Genomic DNA, 20,304 nt, shown 5'->3' with positions numbered 1-20,304 from the left:
CGACCTGGGATCGCACCCATGGCCCCTGCAGCCTTAACCACTGGACCGCCAGGGACGTCCCCTAGGCCCCTTCCTTGCTTCAGAGGGTCTGTTCCCCATGGAACAAAGGGAATGTGCCCAACTAAATCCTTCCTCCCTGCTCTAGATCCTACTCAGGATGGCCAAAAAGTGGCCGAGGAGCGAGGAAAGAGCTTGGGTACATGGGACAGGGTCCCTAGGTACATGTACAGGGCCCCTTGTTGTGTAGGACAGACTTGGGGTGGGAAACAAACGGGGCCAGACTGAGGCCTGGGGTTTTCCTATGCCAAGTACAAAGCTCCTAGGGATTCAAATATTTTCAGTTGAACCTGGTCTTCTATTGGGCTGTCAAAATGTTCCTTTGCGGCTTTATTTTTTCATAACAACAACCCGAAGACGGTATGGCAAAACCCAAGTGAACTTTTTGGCGAACCCAATAGATCCTCCTAAAAGCATATCTGGGGGACTTCCATGGTGGTTCAGTGGTTAAGAACCCCCTGCATTGCCATGACGGGGACATGAGTTTGATTCCTGGCCTGGAAACTAAGATTTCACATGCTGTGGGGCAACTAAGCCCACACGCCACAACGAAAGATCCCACGTGAGGCACGAAGATCTCTTGTGCCACAACTAAGACCCAAGTCAGCCAAATTTTTTTTTTAAATAAAAGCTTATTTGCCATAATAGACATTAGAGAACACATTTTTAAAAATTATCTTTTAGTTGTAGTAAAATACACAAAACAAAATTTACCATTGGTAGCATTTAGTACATTCACAATGTTGTACAACTGGCCACTGTCTAGGTCCAGAACCTTTTCATTACCCCAAGAGGAAATTCTGTACCCATTAAACAGACACGCCTTCCCTAAGACCCTGGCAACCTCTGATCTGCATCTGTCTCTATAGATTTACCTATTCTGGACATTTTTTTAAATCAGTGAAATAATACAATAAATAATACAATATGTGGCCTGTTCTGTCTGGCTTCTTTCACTGAGCATAATTTTTTCAAAAGAGAAAGTGTGAGTTGCTGAGTAGGGTCTGACTCTTCGTGACCCTATGTACTGTAGCCCACTAGGCTCCTCTGTACATGGGGTTTCCCAGGCAAGAATACTGGGTGGGTTGCCATTCCCTTCTCCATAACGTTTTCAAGGTTCATCCATATGTTAGCCTGAATCAGTGCTTCATTCCTTTTTCATGGCTGAATAATATTCCATTGTATGAATGGATCACATTTTGCTTATCTATTCATTTGTTGATGGACATTTGGGTTGTTCCCAGAAGGAAATGGCAACCCACTCCACTATTCTTGCCTGGAGAATCCCAGGGACAGAGGAGCCTAGTGGGCTGCCGTCTATGGGGTCCCACAGAGTCGGACACGACTGAAGCGACTTAGCAGCAGCAGCAGCACCTTTTGGAGGAGAGTTTGTATTTTACTTCATTGCTTGTAGCTTGATTTTATAACTGTTAGCTATTTACTACTACTACTACTAAGTCGCTTCAGTCGTGTCCGACTCTGTGCGACCCCATAGACAGGAGCCCACCAGGCTCCCCGGTCCTTGGGATTCTCCAGGTAAGAACACTGGAGTGGGTTGCCATTGCCTTCTCCAATGCATGAAAGTGAAAAGTGAAAGTGAAGTCGCTCAGTCGTGTCTGACCCTCAGCGACCCCATGGACTGCAGCCTACCAGGCTCCTCCGTCCATGGGATTTTCCAGGCAAGAGTACTGGAGTGGGGTGCCATTGCCTTCTCCGGTTAGCTATTTAGATCAACACTTATATAGGCTTCTCTTTATACTCTTGTCCTGGGTTCCACCTTGAGGCAAGATTGTTCTGTTTATAATTGTGTCTGTCTCCTAAACTCAATGGCAACTTCCAAGTCTGTTTCTTTGTTCCCAATTTTGGGAACATTCTTTGGTAAGTGTTATGTGTTAGGCACTGTTCTAGGCGTGAGAGAGCTGGGTAAACACGACAGACAGAAAATGCTGTTAATACCACTCACTCTCCAGCTGAGGTCGGGGGCAGGCAGAGATAGATAATATACAAATAAAGAAACAAAGGTAATTGATGATAACTAGAGTATTGTGAAAGTGTTAGTCGCTCAGTCGTGTCCAACTCTTTGTGATCCCATGGACTGTAGCACACCAGGCTCCTTTGTCCATGGCATCCTCCAGGCAAGAATACTGGAGTAGGTAGCCATTCCCTTTTCCCGAGGATCTTCCCAACTCATGGATCAAACCTGGTTCTCCTGCATTGTAGGCAGATTCTCTACCGTCTGAGCCACAAGGGAAGCCCAACTGTAGTACTGGGTGAATTACAAAAAATAAAAAAGGCAGGGATAGAGTTACAGAGAAGAGCTGTGTTTGAGGTAGGCTGGGTGATCAGAGACCACTTCTCTGAAGCAGTGACATCTGAATCAAGTGACATCTGAATAGCAGAACCCACCCATATGCTGAGTCATTCCAAGCAGACAGAAAGGCCAGTACAAAGGCCCTGGGGTGGGAATGCAATCGCAGAGTTTGAGGAAAGCATAAAGGTTCAAACGGAGGAGGGATCAAGGGAGAGGGTGTCAGGAGATGAGATCTGAGAAGTGGGAAGGGGTTTTGAGCCAGGGTAGGAAATTTGGATTTTTCTCCTAAGTTTGGTGGAGAGATATCGGAGGGCAATGAATGGCTGGGAACAGGGTGGAGAGAAGGGGATGACTTCAGAATATGTGTTGGAGGCAGAGCAAACAGCAATCCAATATATGAATGAACTGGGGGTGGGTAGGGAAAAAAAAGAAATTGAGGCTGAGTTCTACATTTTGGGACATAAAAAACAGAATGCGTGAGTTGCTGTATGTAGTAAAGAGAAGTAGAGTTGGTGGGGAGACCAAGAATTCAGTTTTGAAAGTGTTCAGTTTGACCTATATATTAGACTGGGGACAGTTGGATATGAGTTAAAACTCAGAGGAGAAATTAGAGCTAGAGATATAAATTTGGGAGACATCTGCATAGAGATGGTGTTTAAAGTGTGAAATTGGAGTTTGTCAAGGTCTGAGTGTTGGCAGGAAAGAGATTGTATACTTAAACTGAGTAATTGATCAGAACTCAATAGAAGGAAATAAACAAGGCATAGTGCACTTGCTGGGTTGGCATCAGCTGGGAGCTCTTACCACCCCATAGCCCTGGAGAGAGAGCTGTTTGGAGCTGCTGCCGGCAGTGGAGGGACACAGCCAACAAAGCTTGGAGGAAGAACATATGGGATAAACATCCTGATCTCTCATTCTCCTCTCTCCCATCAGCCAAACCCAATGGAAGCCAGAGGGGAAAGAACCCCACTGATGCAGGTGAACCAGAAGTCTGAAAAGAGGCACCTGAGAGGTTAGAGGATAAACCATAAGTGGGTACCATTCTCCAAGACTAAGGAGCTAGTGGTAAGGAACTCAGGGAAAAGCCAGTGACCAGGTCTGGTAAATGGAGGTCAAGGAGGTCCTTGGACAGAGAAGGGTCAGTGGTGTGGTGGAACCAAGAGCACAGTATGCATGGCTAGGAGAGAGATGCACATACTCATGTGAAGTCGTTTTTGACTCTGTGACTCTTTGGATGCTATCCCGCCAGGCTCCTATGTCCATGGGTATTTTTCAGGCAAGAATACTGGAGTGGGTTGCTATTTGCTCCTCCAGGAGATCTGCCTGACCCAAGGGTTGAACCCGTGTCTCCTGCATTGCAGGCGGATTCTTTACCACTGAGCCATCAGGGAAGAAGAGGAACAGGAGGTGATGAGTGGAGAGTCCACTGTAGAGACAACTCATTCCAGAAGTAGAGTTTTCATCATCATCACCTCCCAAAGGGGTAAGTACTGCCATCCCCATTTTACAGATAAAGGAACTGAGTCTTGGAGAAGGCTGACACTTAGCTCAGGTTCTCAGTGGGATGGAACCCAGGTGGGCCCAATTCTAATTGGGCCAATAGAGTCAGAGGGAGGAGGGTAGCTGCTTGAGATTGGGATCCAGGAGAGAGTGGAGTGAGAGGGTGGATGGAAAAGGGAGTCACCAGAGTAGGCAGAGAGTTGGGGGATTATTGGCACTCCTGAGACTGTGTAGCCGCCCCCTCCTTTCTTCAGGTAACTATCTTTTTCACTGGTCATCCCAAAATGGAGGGGGAGGGGTGGAGGCAGGTTTTGGCGAAAGCCAGTGGAAGAGAGTGGAAAATGATGTCCCTGGGAGTAGGTCGCCTGTTCCTGGCATCAATCCTGGCCAAGAACACCACAATCTTGCCCCAGCTGGAGGGAGCTACTTCCCCCACAAGCCTGGATACTTCTCTGGGTCTCCCAGTCGCCTGGTCCCAAGGTGACCGCCTTTCCAACCTCAGCCGCACTTCTGGGTCCTGGACGCGCTGTGTGTGCCTGCCTGCCTCGTCCCTCGGTCTGGGAGTGCGCTTGGCAGCGGCCGGCTCGCGAACTTTTCCGGGTGGGGTGAGGGGAAGTGCCCTATGGGCCTGGCGCTCGGCTCGGAAGTGTGAGCCGAGGCATTGGGAGACAGACTGGGGCGGGCGGAGAGGCGGTTCCTGGCGCCCCCTCCAGCCCGAACTGTGCGCTGCAGGGGTGGAACTTCAAAGGACAGCCGGAGCCCGTTGGTGTGGCTGCCAGCCGGCTGACACAGGATTGGCGGGCCAGGCCAGGCCCCGGAAAGATGGTTCCGGAGGACACCCCACCAGAAGACAGTGGTTCAGAGGTTCAGCCAGGCGTGCAGCTGGGTGGGAACCAAGCCCCCTGGTAATGCCGGGGACGTGAGCCCGAAAAGGTGCCAAGGTGGCGCCCACTGAGTGAACACTGCATCTAGACTGGCGCCCCCAGGTAGCAGGCTAGGTCTAGGGAAGCTCTCTTCTAAAACATCCAATGCCCCGAGCTGACAGGCGCGTCAGTGGACCAAACCCAGTGCCCAGCTGAGGCGCCCCCCTCTAGGGGGCGGGGCTAGGGCGGGGCCCCGTGTCCGGCCGGCAGGTGCAGGGGGCGGGGCCCGGCCCTGCCCCCGAGGGCAGTTCTTGGAGGCCAGGGGCGGGTCAGAGAAGTGGCCCGTGCGGGCGACGCCTTGGAACCCGCGGACGGCAATTGCAACCACAGGTGCTGCGCAGGGCAGGGTGTCCCAGCTCTGGGCATCAAAACTCCAGCGCTGGGAGCTAAGGCTCCCGAGCTGCTCCCAACCCTGGACACCTAGGCCCCTGGGCGGCAGAACGGAGCCCTGGGGTCGTCCGAAGCGCGTGGGCCTGAACCCCCCGGCTTAGATAGCGAAATTCCCAAGCCCGCCGCAGAGCTGAATACCGACGTCCCCGTGCCCTCCCCAGACCAGGGAGCGGAGACCCCCGAGCAAGAGAGGGAAGTCCTCGGACCATCAGCGAGGCAGGTTGCAGAACGTCCTGGGCCGGACCGCAGCTGGGGGCTTTGAGAGTCCTGGGCAAGGAAGCGACGACCCTGAACCGTCTGAAGCGCCAGGCACGGGGCTCCTGGAGCAGTGTCTCTCTCAAGGTCCGGAAACCTTCTTTGAGTCGAACTCGGAAGCCCTCCAGTTGCGTTCGGAGACCCCATAACATCCCTTAGAGGAGCCACTCATGGAGACGCCCATCGAGCGCGAAATTCGCCGCAGCTGCGAACGCGAGGAAAGCTTGCGCCGGAGCCGGGGCCTGAGCCCAGGTCGCGCGGGCAGTGAACTCGTCGAACTGCGCGTGCGGCCGGTGCTCAGCCTGCCGGGCCCTAGCCCCGCGCTCCCGCGCGCTTTGGAGCGCGCTCGGGCGGGCGCTCAGATGCAGCGAGACATCGAGCGGGAGGCCTATCGGCAGGCGGCGCTGGCGCGCCCCGAGGTCCCAAAGCAGAGAACCCGGCCGCCGCCGCAGCCGCTGGGCGAGCTCAAGCGCTTCTTCGAGGCTGCTGGCGGGTGCTCCTCCTCACCCGCGGCGGAGGACAGCGCAGACACGCAGCGGCTGCCCGAGCCCGGAGGCCGGCCGCATTCAGTCGTACAGGGCCGGTGTCCGGTGCTGCCTCGCGCCCCGCCGCCCATCGCACAGTCGCTGCTGGAGCAGGAGGTGCGCGAGGTGAATGAGCGCGAGCGGGAGCTGCAGCGCCAGCGGCTGAGCCTCTACGGCACCGCCGAGTTCAAGGAGCCCGCGCCCAGCCTAACGGGTAAGCCACCGGCGTCCCAGCGCTGGGGATTCCCAGGGCTCCAGCCACTTTCACCGACTCCCCAACTCCAATGGTCCTCTAATCCTCAGGGTCCCCCTTCCTGGATCCCAAACTCCCCGGACACCCCTCTCGACTCTCCTCTCTCTGCCCACCCTTTCTGGACTGACCTTCCCCTATGCTCCACCCCCACCCTCGTCGGAGTCCCAGACACACCCCACCTAGGCTTGTGGTGGGGGAAGGGAGGAGGATCTTAGATGTCTTTGTCGGGTTCCCAGGGACCCTCCCTGCGTTCTGGCACACCTGGATCTCCCCCTCTGAATTTTCTGATTCCTCCCTCCTCACTCTGAGTTTGTTCGCCTTCCCCATCCCTGGGGTTCCTCCCTCCTCCCTCGGGACGGAGGCCTCCGTGGGGAGGAGGGGAGTGAACGCCTGTGTGTGTTTAAGGGGCGCGGCCGCTCTCCTTCGTCCTGGCTGCCTCCTGCTGCTAAGGCGTGGAGGGGGGGCAATCCCAGCTGAGCGCCCCTTCTTCCGCAGTGAGCAGGGGCGACGGAAAGCTGGCGGTGATCTGGCCTCCTCGCAGAAAGGCTTCGGAGAATGGTCTGGAACAGGTGGGAACCCCTTTCCCCTCCTGCCCTTACCCCAGCCCTCTGCATGGGAGAAAACTGGGCTAGCGAAAGGGCTCCCGGGGAAGTCATCGGGCTAGGACCCAAAGTCCCGGGCGTGGCCCGCGGGTGAGAAGGAGGCGGTGGTCGTGGGGCCCATACTGCCCCATCCGGCGCCTGGGTGTCCCCATTTGCGGTGCGTGCGCCGCTAAGATTTGCCTTTGGTCTGGCCCTTCCCCCTGGCAGGAGGAGCCTTGAGGTTCCGGCCCTTTGGGGTCCCCAGAGGAAAGTAACATGCCCGGCAGACCCTCAGGCCCGGGCGCCCAGGAGTGCCCTCCGGATCCGCGGAAGGCCTGGAGAAGGGCCACAGGTCTGTGCCGGGGAAGACGCAATCGATCAGCATCCTTGAACATGACTTTGTGAAACTGACCAGAATCTTCTATAAAACTGTTAGTCCCCATTGGGAAACACCTCCGCCACCACCCTGCTAGTAAAACTGCCCAGCCCTTCTGCGCCTAACTGCAAACGCCACTTAGCCTCTCCTTCTGGCCTTGTCTGTTAGAGGACAGGGATCCTCGGCTGGGCCTACTCCCCAATAAAGCCCTTTCTTTCTGGACAGTGCAGGCTGTTTTCTTCTGGGTTCTCTTCTCCTGGGGTGGGGCAGGAGCGCGGCGAGACGAGGAAGGCCTGAGACACACGGGAGACGCCAGCCGGAATGCAGAATGTCCCCTTGTCGCCGGGTTCCGTGGCCTCTGGTCTCCCCTGGCCCTGCCGGGGTCCTAGTGCCCCCTAGCGATGCGGGTGCGAACTGCGGCTTTGGGACAAACGAACTCATGCCCTCCCTCTCTAGATTTCGTCAACTTTTATTGGTGCCAAACGACGTGCCCCGCGCATGGTGCTGGCTAGACAGAAGTGATAAGAGGTTGTTCCCGTCCTGGGAATATAAACAATAGCTATCAAAAAAAAAAAAAAGTGGTGTTGGTAGTTCAAGCTCCTTAGCAGGGCATGTAAGGCCATTTATAATCTGCCTAGCAATTGTAAACCTCACACGCTTACAGACCCCAGCGTGTGTGTGTTAGCTGCTCAGTCGTTTCTGACTCTTTGAGATCCCATGAACTGTAGCTCGCCAGGCTCCTCAGTCCATGGAATTCTCCAGGCAAGAATACTGAGTCAGTTGCCTCCCAACCCAGGGACGGAACCCAGGTCTCCAAAATTGCACGCAGATTCTTTACTGTCTTAGCCACCAGGGAAGCCCTTACAGACCCCAGACAGATATTAAAAGAGAGAAGGTGTGCTGTAAAACAAAGACCTTGTTTCAACAGGAAGGAGGTAGGGGTTCCTCTGTATCACCAGTGCTTTGAGTGAGTGAGCTCAAAGTGTGAGTGGTGTCAATTCTCTGGTTTCCAAAAGCAACTGGAGGGAATTCCCTGGCAGTCCAGTGGTTAGGACTTCATGATTTCGCTGCAGAAGGAAGGCCCTCATTCAATCCCAGGTTTGGGAACTAAGATCCCACAACCCCTGTGGTGCAGCCAAAAAATCTAAAACAAAACAAAACAAAACAAAAAAACCCAAAAAGCCCCAAAGTAACTGGAAAGCATCTTTAAAAGAGAAATCTACTGAACTTTAAATAATTGTGACTATTTAGAAAACTTTAATTGGTGGGAGGTAGGAGCAGACACAGAGAAGGCAATGGCACCCCACTCCAGTACTCTTGCCTGGAAAATCCCATGGACGGAGGAGCCTGGTAGGCTGCAGTCCATGGGGTCTCTAGGAGTCGGACATGACTGAGTGACCTCACATTCACTTTTCACTTTCATGCATTGGAGAAGGCAATGGCAACCCACTCCAGTGTTCTTGCCTGGAGAATCCCAGGGGTGGGGGAGCCTGGTGGGCTGCCGTCTATGGGGTTGCACAGAGTCGGACATGACTGAAGCGACTTAGCAGCAGCAGCAGGAGCAGACAGCAAACAATACCTGTTGCAATAGGATGTGTGGCTCAGTTGGCAAGCCCTCCTTAACTTCCCTTGGTCCTAAGACAAGGGGTCCAAGGCCCCCCCAATTGGGTTCAAGATAAGCTGTAAAGCTGCATCAGTGCAGTATATTCTGCAGTTTTAATGTATCAAATTCTTAGAGGTGCGCTGAAATCCAGAAAAGACTGTTTTAGAATCATTGTTTAAACTCCTGGATTTATGCCTGGGTCTAGCTCACACAGCATTGCACCCCAACAGTAGCTCAGCCCAAAGACCCACCCCGACCCCATCATCAGCACACTGACCACATGCTTGACCATGACTCTGGGAGGAATGGAGAGAAAGGCAAGAAGGAGCCAGCATTTATTGTTCAGTTGCTCAATCATCTCTGACTCTTTGCAACCCTATGGACTGCAGCACACCAGGCTTCCCTGTCCTTCACCATCTCCTTGAGCTTGCTCAAACTCATGTCCATTGAGTTGGTGATGCCATCCAATCATCTCGTCCTCTCTTGTCCCCTTCTCCTGCCTTCAATCTTTCCCAGCATCGGAATCTTTTCTAATGAGCCAGCTCTTTGCATCAGGGGGCTAAGGATTGGAGCATCAGTCCTTCCAATGAATATTCAGGATTGATTTCCTTTAGGATTGACTGGTTTGATCTCCTTGCAGTTCGAGGAACTCTCAAGCCTTCCACACCACAGTTCAGAGCCAGCACTGCCAAGGTGGAAAATGGAAACACCAAGAACCTGTTCTTAATCCCCTGCAGAGGAGCTAAGAGCTAAGTATGTCGAGTTGACAGAACTTAAGTACAGACCTGGGTTCATGAACTTTTTTGCATATTAAAGTTACCTGAGGCATGCTTATGTCAAGTAAATCAGATTCTGATAGAGGCTTTGGCATCAATAAAGCTCCTCAGGTGTTTCTAACATGGAGCCAGGTTTGAGAGCCACCAGGTCAATGTAGGCTCGATATAGGTTGAAACAGGCTCAAAGTGTGGTGTCTGGACAAGCAACATCAGCATCACTTGGGATCTTTAAGAAAAAAGTTCCATCCCAGACTTAGTGATCAAACCCTCCAGTGATTCTAAAGTTAGAGAATCATGGGTGTAGACAGTTCCTGAGCAACTACTGGTTGCTTAGTCACTAAGTTGTGCCCGACTTTTTTACAACCCTATGGACTATACATCCCACCAGGCTCATCTGTCCATGGGATTTTCTCAGGCAAGACTACTGGAGTGGGTTGCCATTTCCTTTTCCAGAAGATCTAACCCACTCAGGGATGGAAACCCCACCCCCCCATTTCCTGCACTGGCAGGCAGGTTCTTTATCACTGAGCCACCAGGGCTTCCCTCCTCACCAATAGGACCCAGGAAATCAAACCTGTTTCCTTCTCCCAGGACTGCCACCACCCACCAGAAATCTAGTTTTAAGTGGCCTGTGGATTTGTCTTAAGGGAAGACAAATTAAAGCTGCATGTGGCTAGTCCAAATTGAGATGTGTTGTAAGTGCAAAATATACAGATTTCAAAAACCTAGTGCAAAAAAAGGGGGATACCTCAATTTCTTACATTGATATTGCAAAAATATTTTGGATATCTGGGGTTAAATAAAAATATCACTAAAAGTCTGACCTCTTTATTCTTTTAATATAGCTCTTAAAAATTTGCAATTACATAGGTGACTTGCATCTGTGGCTCAAATTTCTATTGGACTGGACTAGTCTAAACAGTTTTCCAGTAGTCACGTATGGATGTGAGAGTTGGACTATAAAGAAAGCTGAGCGCCGAAGAATTGATGCTTTTGAACTGTGGTGTTGGAGAAGACTCTTGAGAGTCCCTTGGACTGCAAGGAGATCCAACCAGTCCATCCTAAAGGAGATCACTCCTGGGTGTTCATTGGAAGGACTGATGTTGAAGCTGAAACTCCAATACTTTGGCCACCTGATGCGAAGAGCTGACTCATTTGAAAAGACCCTGATCCTGGGAAAGATTGAGGGCAGGAGAAGGGGATGACAGAGGATGAGATGGTTGGATGGCATCACCGACTCAATGGACATGAGTTTGGGTAGGCTACATGAGTTGGTGATGGACAGGGAGGCCTGCTGCTGCTGCTGCGTCGCTTCAGTCGTGTCCGACTCTGTGTGACCCCACGGACTGCAGCCCACCAGGCTCCCCTGTCCATGGTACTCTCCAGGCAAGAACACTGGAGTGGTTGCCATTTCCTTCTCCAATGCATGAAAGTGGAAGGTGAAAGTGAGGTCGCTCAGTCGTGTCTGACTCTTAGCGACCCCATGGACTGCAGCCTACCAGGCTCCTCCGTCCATAGGATTTTCCAGGCAACAGTACTGGAGTGGGGTGCCATTGCCTTCTCCAACAGGGAGGCCTGGCGTGCTGCAATTCATGGGGTCGCAAAGAGTTGGACATGACTGAGTGACTGAACTGAACGGAGTCTAAACAGTGGTGGTGGTGAACTCAGAAGGGCCTTGACTCAGTATTAGGGAACTTCAGAACCCGTTTGAGCTCATTCAAACTCCTGGGTTGTGGACTAAAAAATCCTTGGTGCAGTCAGAAATTGTCACCAGAAGCCTCTACTCCCACTCCAAAAAGACAAGGGTTTTGGTTAATCATGATTCACTTCACGTTTCTATTTTTATAATTTGTAAACTGGGATAATCATAACACATGATAATACTATGTGTCAGGGACTATTAGGTAAGCAGGGCTCCAAGTCTGTTCTCCAACTCTGAAAATGCTAGAGGGAATCAAAAGGTGTCCGTTAGCTTAAGGGGAGAGGGGTGGGTAACTCGCAGCTGAGTGACAGCCGAAAGAAATACACTCCTCCCCTGGCCAGTGACCAGTTGCTATCAGGTCCAGGTTCCACCACTTGGTCTCTGAAGCTCTAGGTAGGCGGGTTCACCTCTCAACCCGTTTTCCTTTTCAGTCCAAGGCTAAGGTGAAGCTTAGAGTTCCCAAGTTGGAGTGCCTCACAGCTCTCCCACCAGCCCGCGCCCCGGACACCTCAGGAGGGTACAGCGACCTGCCCAAGCCGTGACCCAAAAGCTGGAAGAGAAAGATATAACCTCGGCGCTTAGGAAACTGATCGCTGGCCCTTTCCTGGGGCACGTCGGGAAATATAGTCTTTTTTGGTACAGGGAAATAATTTCCGGGTCAAAACATGCGAGTGGGCGTAGCCCTGCGTTCCTTCTCACAGTGGGCGTTGAATTTCCTCGCTACCCAAAACTTGCGGTTATCTGGGTTCCGGTTGTTGACAGGAGCCGCTACTTCCCTTTTTGCTTCGTACCAGCCCCCTACGCATGCTCTGAGCTCCTGTTGGCCAGTCGGCGGACCACAGTTTTGTTTCCATAAGACTACATTACCCAGAAGGCCACAGCGAGTGGGCGGGGCCTCCTCTCCCCGGGAGGGAGGGGAGCGGCGCACCGAGTGGACGCTGAGCCTGTGACCTCTTTCTTTCTTTTATTTAACACAAAACTGGTGTGTTCATAAGCAGGGCTCCGCGGCCGGGCCGGATCCAGTGCGGACGGGCCAGCTCGGCCTGGCCCCTTGGAAGGCAGGCCGAGCCGCACTAGAAGAACGAGTGAGCCCCTCCCCTACCCCCTCTTCTGGAGTTTGGAACTGTCAAGCTCCAGCTCCCACCCTCTCTCCAGGTTCAAGACTCCTGCGCGGCCCACGCCGCGGGCCCGGCGGCGCTTGGGGGCCGAGACACGCCCGCCTGGCCCGTGAGGATCTGCACCAGCAGGTCGGTGGCCAGCATGTGCGACGGCTCCTCGAAGCCGATGGTCAGCAGCTGCTGGTAGTCCCCGGGCGGCTGCGGGCACAAAATCCTGGGGGCCAGGGACAGACAGGCCAGGACGTGAGCGTCCCCTGCCACTCGGGAGCCCCTCCCCTTGAGCGAAAGGCTGTGGCTGAAAGAGGCTTTGTTTCAGCTGGGGGTGGGAAAGTGGTTTCCTTGTTGATGAGAAACCTAGAGGGTAAGGCTCTGGGAGGCTGAGCAATTTTATCCCTGACCTGGCTGACTGCTCAACGAGCTGTGTGTCCTTCGGCAGGTAACTTAACCTCTCTGAACAGCTGTTTCCTTTGTAAAATGGGGCTAGTAGTATAGACCTCAGTGGGTTGTTACATGAGTCTGCATAAACGCTTTTCAGGGCACAATAAAATTAATTATTATCAATGGTAACAGTGTTGAGGAAGGCAGATGGTCTCTGGTTGGTTTCTGTCCCTCCCTCCAGATCCCACCCACCTTACCATTGCCCTCGCTCCTACCATGAATAAAGGTCATCCTCGGCTGGTCCTAGGGGCATCCATCGGCCGATGGACCACAGCTTCTGAATCTGGGGGCAGGAATTGGCAGGACTCTTGCCTGTGTCTTCCCATGTATCTCTATAGCATAGGAAGTAGCTGGGAGGGGAAGGGGCAGCAATGAAAAGTGAGCAGTGAGTAGTTTCTTGTTCTTCTGTTTGAGGGCTTTAATTTTAGAGGTAAAGTGGAAACTCATTAAAAGGTGCCTTCAGGTTCTCAGGTAGGCATGTGACAATACTGAGGCCTTTTCTCCCTGTCAGCCTACTTTTTTAAGATAAGTACTTCTATTTTGATGGGGGCATCTATATATGTATGTATATTTAAGGTGAGGATGACCTTGCAAAGATTCTTGAATTCCTGCTTGGCTTTCCACTTTGGTGGTGGTTCAGTGGCCCAAACTGGCATTCTCCCATAGCGAGGGGGAGGACTTGGATTCTGATAAGGGGACTCACTAATCCACGTGGGAATCTTGCTCCCGGCTGCTGGGCTCTGGGGTGGTTTCCAGGTTCCAGCGCATCTTCTTATAGAGGTATCGGGGGAAGCGGCTGGCGGTGTAGGCGGCAGGGGCACAGTATCTGAAGATGGACACCTCGTGGGAAGGACTGATGGTGAACCTCCCGCAGAAGAAACAAGAGATGCTGGCAGGAGATTCAAGAGTAGGGAATGAGGCTATGCTCTGGGCTCCTCCACCCCTGACCCCAAGCCAAATCTCTTATGCTTTTACCTTAGGGGGTCAGTCTCCTCCAAGTTCACGAACCCAAATGAGGCATACATTAGGACCAGCTGTTCCAGGCGAAGAGTGAGTTGTTGGGAGATCTCCAGCAGCTGTATGGAAGAGGGGGCATAATGAGATTAGTTGGCCTTCCAGGAGCATCCTCCCCATCCCCCAGGCCTGAGGGATGTGAAAGGGGCATCAGGGTCTGGGAAACCTGCTCCACACACACCCCCTTTCGGATCAGCTCCTGCAGGGCTCCATAGACGGGGGGCACGCTCCGAGCAGCTGCCTCCAGGTACAGGAAGTAGGGCTCACACATCTGCAAGAAGGTGGGCATGGCCTTTGCCAACTGTTCCTTCTGCACTCGGTCCCTGCTGAAGGGAGAAGCGGGCCTTTGCCTGAGTCCTTGGCTCCCCCACCAATTTCTCCTATTCTACTCACCCCTCCCACCTGTATCCCTGGCCTGGATTCCCACTACGAACAAACTCCTGCAGTGTCAGGCCTTTCTCAGAGGACCTTTCAGGACCACCATCATCAAAGACATGTGAAACACTTGTTAAAATGCAGACACCTGAGTCCCACGTCTGACTTTGACCTACTCCTGTTCCCTGGGTGAAGCTCAGAAATCTAGGATTTAAACATCCTCCCAGGGGATTCCAATGGACATTGATCTGTGAGCATCACAGTCCCCCTTCCCTTGGTCTGGGAATCATATTATCCTCTGAGGTCTCACACTGGTAGCCAGCAGGCCAAATCTGGCCCAGATAGGTTTTGTTTAGCCTGCCCAAGGTTCGAAACTTAAGCCAACAGTTAAAAAATGGGAGAAAAGTTCTAGCAGTTTGGCAACCTCAAGAGCCCACATAATAGTCCGCCCTCCCTAACCCCAAATTTCTACACAGTTCTCATAACTCTGAACTTCGGTTGCTAATCAGCTAGTGTCATTTACTTCGTTTAGCTCCCAATGCAAACCTAGTGTATTTCGCCCATTTTGTTAAACCCTCCTCTTTCTCATCCATAGTAGAATCTAGGATTCCGTCGAGCATCACCTGTAGAGCAAGTAGCTCTGGAAATCATCTGCCTTCTTAAGCAGGTAGCAGAGCTGTTCGGTGATGGGGCTGAACATGGCGTCCAACGGCAGGCGAGGAGGGGTGGGCCGGGGGCCTGGGGCCAGACGCTCCGGTGAAGGCGTAGAGGTGGAGACCTCGGGCAGCTGTCCCTGAACACCGTTCTCGGGCTCCGCCTCGGGTGGGTTCCCAGGTCCGCCAGGGGGAGGCGACCACGAGGGGTCTTCGCAGGGCTGTGCCCCAGATTCCAAGTCGTCCCGGGGCGGCGTTTCCCCAGAGCCCGCGGGGAGCGGCCCCACGAACCACTGTTCTGTTGCCATCGTGCGGCAAGAGGCGGGGACCCCGGAGCTCTTTAAGCCTCCGCTGCTCACATTGGCCGCGGGTTCGACCCCGCCCAGGGTACCTCAGACCTGCCTGGCCTGGGAGCGCGTTCCTCCTCCAGTTCAGCCCAGCCTCGACCTCCCTGCCGGCGCCGCGTGGAAGGAGTTCGCCTCATTTGAATTTCAACACGCCGGAGGGGCGCGCCGCTCTTGCCCGCGCTGCGCGGCAGCGGCGCCCCGCGCACACGCGCGCTCCCGGAACCTGACCGTGGGGTGCGCCTCCGGGGGAGGTGACCTGGGCTGCTGCTGGCGCGGCGGTATCCTGGGGGCGCGGCCTGGGGCCAGCGCATTTCACTCTCGGAGGTGGTTTCCTAGGGAGGAGGATCTTCACCACGCGTCAAACCCCCGGGGTTGCAAGTATAGAAATCAAGGAAGGCCCCGCCCCGCTCGCTGACTCTGACCCCCAGGCCCTGGAATCTGTATTAACAACAAAACCTCATGGAATTGAGAAACTGCATTAAAATTTACTAGGCTCTTGTGATGTAGTAGTTGTCACTATTACTAACAATAAAAATCTTCACTTGGAAAAGATTTTCCCATCTCATGATCTCATCTGATGGCCCAGTCCCTCCTGTCCCTTTTATGAAAAAGACCTTGAGGACTGGAGACCCTACCATGGGCCCAGAACAGGCTTCTGCCCCGCAAGTTGTAGGCTGGATTCTTTGTTAACATGCAAAGGTTATCAGATACAGAGGTCTGAAGCCAAATACATTAATTATACTTAAAGACGCTGGGTAAAGAATGACAGGTGTCCGACCCCACCCTGTGTGACACTGAGCCAGCATCTTTGCAGTGATGAGCCAGTTGCCAGGTCTATAAAGTGGTTTTTTTTTTTTTAATAAGCTTTGTCTCATGGGGCTCGGGTGAGAACCAAGAGAATGCTCATAAAACCTAGAGTTAACTGCTAGTCACTTAACAAATATTTGAGCACCTACTGTGTGCCCAGGGACTATTCTGGGAAAGGAAAGATGGCAGAAGAAACAAATAATCCTGTTCTCCTGGAACAGTTACTGTCAAAATTACAGCCAGCTCTGAGGCAGCACCACTCACTACCTAGTCTCCCTCCTCATACACCTTTGTCCTAAACCGAAGACTCCTAGGGGGCCGGGGTGGCTCTTCTCCTCCCCAGACTACTTTCATGAAATGGACTCCATGCCATTTTCTTCTTCTCTCTTTTTTTAAAATTTTATTTAAAAAACCTTCGGTGCAATATTAAAAAGCAATACGGCCAGCTGGAGCGACAATGAACAGAAAGAAAAGGGGAGGACGGATAGGGAAGATCCAGGGACCCCTTTCCCAGCTGCTACCAGGGGCTGGAGGCCAGGGCCAGACTGTGGAGGGGCCTGGGTGGTGGGGGAGAGAGGAAAGGCCACCCACCAAAATGAACAGGCAGAATAAAACACTGATATAGGAAATATCTGGCTGAACTGAAGAGGATCTAGGGAAGATGGGAAGCCCCCATTTTCTTCCCCCAAAATGTCCTAGACTGGGTTGGCCGGGGCAGGGAGGGGTTGGCCTCCTGGGGTGAAAGGAATAAGCCCTGTTCCACCCCATACTCCTTTGTCAGGGAGTACAGGATGTGCCCGGGGGCCAGAGGCGTGTATATTGGGGGAAAGGTGAGTAGGAATGCCCCCTCATTAGAATCTGTTAGGAGGCCTGAGGGCGTTCCTGGTCCAGCTCCCAGACTCTTGGGGGTCTTGGGTGAGATGGAGACTGGAGTGGGTCGGGGCAGGGGTGTGAGGCTGGGCGCTCAGCCTAGAAAGCCGTCGGGATCGTCCTCCTCAAAGTGGCCTTGCTGCAGCACCTTGATGTGGTGCTCGTAGATTTTCAGGGCTGGGCCGAGGCGGATGGACAGGCCTGTCAGCACGTCTGTGCGTTGCATGAGCAGCAAAGACTTGCCATCGATTTCCTGGGTGGGACAGAGGAGAAAGGTAGAGAGAGAGCAGGGTCAGAATACACCCCACTAAGACCCTGAAACCCTGGGGCTAAGTTGAGGAGGCGAAACCCACCTGTTCTTGGAAAGCTGTGGCCTGCTCTGGGAAGCCAGCCTCGGTGAAGTACTCTACCACATCTGTCACCGTCCACTCCACAGGATCAGCCGGCTTCTCCTTGCGCCCGGAACTGCGTTGGAACAGAGGAAACCAGTTGAGTATTGACGCTCCCCTGGCTCTGTCACACATACCTGGGCAGCACCCCCACCCCCCACCCCGCGTCTCAAACATTGTAACTTACGGACAGCCAAAGGGGGTCCCATCAGCCCCAGGCAGGGCTGGTTTTCCTGGGGGCAAAGGCACGGGGGATGGGGAGTCTGGCCCAGTGGCAGCAGAGGCTGGGAAATAAAAAACAGATGCCTGTGGTTTTGTCTTGGGGCTCGGTTCGTTCCCACCAGCCACTCCCCACCCCCAGAGGGGTCCTTACCTGATCCCCCTTCCTTATTCATGGCGGCCATGGAGAACACTTGACGGGTGCCACTGCCTGGCGCTGGCCCGCGTCCTTCATCCTGGCCCTGGTGGGGTCCACAGGGCGTCCACTCCTTGACCCTCTCCTTGGCACTCTGAGGGCCGCGCTCGCCATTAAGCTGGTGGTGTTGGGGACCTGCAGGACGGTCTCCCTCGGGCACCTCGGAGCCCTCAGACACTTCATCTTCATCATCTTCATCTTCGTCATCTTCATCCTCCTCTTCCTTCTCAAGCACTCGCTCTTCTCCACCCCTCTGGTGCAAGAGAAGGAGGCCCGTAAGGGCAGTAGCTGTTCTAGCCCTGGGCCCGACCCGGGGATCCAGGACCAAGCGGACTGCCTCACCACCACCTTTAATACCAACACGGACTAACTTTTACACATCCACTCCGTGCCAGGCTCTGTGTTAATAAAGCTCTCAGTAGCCAAATCTCACTAAACTCGCTCAACAACCCCAAGAGGTCGCTACTGTTATTAAGTCGCGTTTTACAGCGGAGGAAACTGAGGCTGGCGAAGATCAAGTCACTTGCCAAGGTCACCACCCGCCGAGCCCGCAGGGAAGAAGCGCAAAGCCCCGGCCGCCCGCGGCCCGCTTCCTCCTGGGACTCTCGCCCCGCCACCAACTTCGCCAGCACCTGCCCATCGCACGGCGCCCCCCTCCGTGGCGCGCTCACCTTGCTCCGCGACGCGCGGGCGCTGGCGGCCGGGGGCACCCGCCCGGGCCTGTCCCCGCGGGGCAGCGCGAGCGCTCCGAGACGAGTGCGCTCCAGGCGGCCCCGAGCCGCCGCCTCCTCTTCTAGCAAACCCTGCACGCGGCCGCGGGTCAGGCGGCCGCCGGCGCCGCCGCTACCCCCGAGGTAGCGCACGACTTCCCGCAGGCTCACGGGCCGAGCCGGGCCGCCGGCCCGCGCCGCGCCCCCCTCCGGCGGCTGCTGTGGCTGCGGCGGCGGCGGCGGCGGCTGCTGCTGTGGCTGTGGCGCCGGCGGCAGCGGCGGCTCCCGGGCGGCGACGGCGGGCGGGGGCGCGGCGCGGGCCGGCCGGGGGCGCCACTGCCGGAGGAGCGGCAGGCGCGGGCGGCGGCGCGGCCAGGGGCGCGGCCCGCTGCGCGCGGGGCCCGGTTGCGCGGGGCCGGGCGAGGGGGGGCGCTGTGGCGGCAGCAGCGGCGGCCGCGCGGGGGCGCCGGGCCGGGGCGGCGGCGACGGGCGCGGGCGGTGGCGGCGGGGCGGGCGTGGGCGGCGGCGCGGCGGCGGCAGCGGGGCCCCGCGGGGGCGCGCGGCGGGGCCGGCGGGGTGGCTCCGCGCCGGGGCGGCTGGACGCGCGCCGCGTTGCGGTACGAGATGCTCCCCTTGTAGCTGACCCGGAGCACGGCGCGTTGCTGGATCAGTTTCTCTAGCTCGGCGCGCGTGCGCTCCGGCTCCGGGCCGTGCCGCCGCCGCACCATCCGGCAGATGCGCTCCAGGTCCGGCCGCGCCTTGCGCGAGCGCAGCGAGTCGATGGTGTCCAGGATCCACTCTTGGTAGTGCGGGGAAGCGGCGGACGACGAGGCAGCGGCCGCCGTGGTGGCGGCCGCCGCCGTCTCCGGCGGGGGTAGGGCCGGGGGCCCCGCCATGCCTCCCGCCCGGCCCGGCTGCACCGTGCGCGCTGCCTCCCTCCCAGCGCGGCGCCCCCCTCCCCGGCACCCCTCCCTCCGCCGCTGCCCGCCTCCTCCGCCTCCCCCCCCGGGGGGCGCAGCGCCTCGGCGGAGCGGCGGCGGCGCTGCTGTTTCTTTGCAAAAAAAAAAAAAAAGAACGAGAGAGAGAGAGGGAGCGAGAGAGAGAGAGAAAAAACAGTGAGAGAGAAAGAAAAGAGAGAAAAAATATGCACACACTCACTCACTCGCACGCACGCACACACAGACCCGCTTCTGCTGGGCGCGCGCGGGGCCGGGGATGCGAGGAGGGAGGAGGGGAGCGCGGCGCGGCCGGCCCCTCCCCGCCGCCGCCGCCGCCGCCGCACGCGCGCCCTGCGCCCGGGACACTCCGGCCCCCCTTCCTTCCCTCCCTCCCTCCTCCCCGCCGCCCGCCTTCCTCCCTCCCACCCCCACGCGCCCGCTTTTAAGGTGGAGCCCGGGCCCCCCGCCCGCCCCCTTTACCCTGCGCTCTCGCTCACTCCGGCTCGCCCCGGCCCCCCCTTACAACTCCCGCGCGCTTTTTAAGGAGGCGCCGCGGAGTTGGCGCCGGGGCGGGGGCGGGGGAAAGCGGCGGGCGGGGGAGGGGGAGGGGAGCGCCGGGGGGAGGGGAGAGGGGGCGGGCGGGGCGGGCGGGCGGTGCTCGGCCGCCCTCCAGCCATTGGGCGCGGGACCCAGACGTCCCCGGCGCCCAGCCCCCCTCTCCACGCCTCCCCGGCGCGCTCCGCTCTCGGGACCGCACTTACCGGGAACTCGCCGCCCGCGGGCCGGGCCACTGCACTAGCCCGGCGCCGCAGGGACCTTCGGACCACCGCCGCCTCCGCGCCCCTTGGGCGTTCTTGGCCCTGCGCGGGGAGGGGGGCGCGCACGGTCTCCACCACCCCATACCCCCCCTGCCAGGGCCGCCCCCGCCGCCGCTCGGCTTCCCGGCGCGCCGGCCCCAGCGTCTCCCTAGAGCTCCCGC

The 20,304-nt window shown here is 56.1% G+C and overlaps 3 protein-coding genes across 3 annotated transcripts; 1 reads left to right on the top strand and 2 right to left on the bottom strand.

Annotated features, from left to right (window-relative positions):
• Positions 1-5,063: 5,063 nt before the first annotated feature.
• On the top strand, positions 5,064-7,394 carry MISP3 (MISP family member 3). The gene is made up of 3 exons (XM_070373533.1): positions 5,064-6,174; positions 6,709-6,782; positions 7,023-7,394. Exons 1-3 carry the CDS (start codon positions 5,607-5,609, stop codon positions 7,032-7,034), a joined length of 654 nt encoding a protein of 217 aa, XP_070229634.1. The 5' UTR covers positions 5,064-5,606; the 3' UTR covers positions 7,035-7,394.
• A 4,270-nt stretch (positions 7,395-11,664) lies between these two features.
• Positions 11,665-15,616, bottom strand: C7H19orf67 (chromosome 7 C19orf67 homolog). The gene is made up of 6 exons (XM_005888023.3): positions 14,820-15,616; positions 14,003-14,147; positions 13,783-13,883; positions 13,511-13,696; positions 13,023-13,157; positions 11,665-12,583 (listed from the first exon to the last, which is right to left on the bottom strand). The coding sequence occupies exons 1-6, from the start codon at positions 15,155-15,157 to the stop codon at positions 12,409-12,411; spliced, it is 1,080 nt and encodes a 359-aa protein (XP_005888085.2). The 5' UTR covers positions 15,158-15,616; the 3' UTR covers positions 11,665-12,408.
• Positions 15,617-16,363: 747 nt separating this feature from the next.
• SAMD1 (sterile alpha motif domain containing 1) lies at positions 16,364-19,905 on the bottom strand. The gene is given in 8 exon segments (XM_070373532.1): positions 16,364-17,126; positions 17,227-17,338; positions 17,450-17,546; positions 17,636-17,930; positions 18,349-18,697; positions 18,699-18,932; positions 18,934-19,438; positions 19,806-19,905. Coding segments are annotated over 7 exon segments (1,596 nt in total). The 5' UTR covers positions 19,284-19,438; positions 19,806-19,905; the 3' UTR covers positions 16,364-16,967.
• Positions 19,906-20,304: the final 399 nt, after the last annotated feature.

Source organism: Bos mutus, chromosome 7 (genome assembly GCF_027580195.1).
Source record: "Bos mutus isolate GX-2022 chromosome 7, NWIPB_WYAK_1.1, whole genome shotgun sequence".
In the NCBI taxonomy this organism is placed as follows: Eukaryota; Metazoa; Chordata; class Mammalia; order Artiodactyla; family Bovidae; genus Bos; species Bos mutus.
This window is presented reverse-complemented; position numbering and strand designations above follow the sequence as displayed.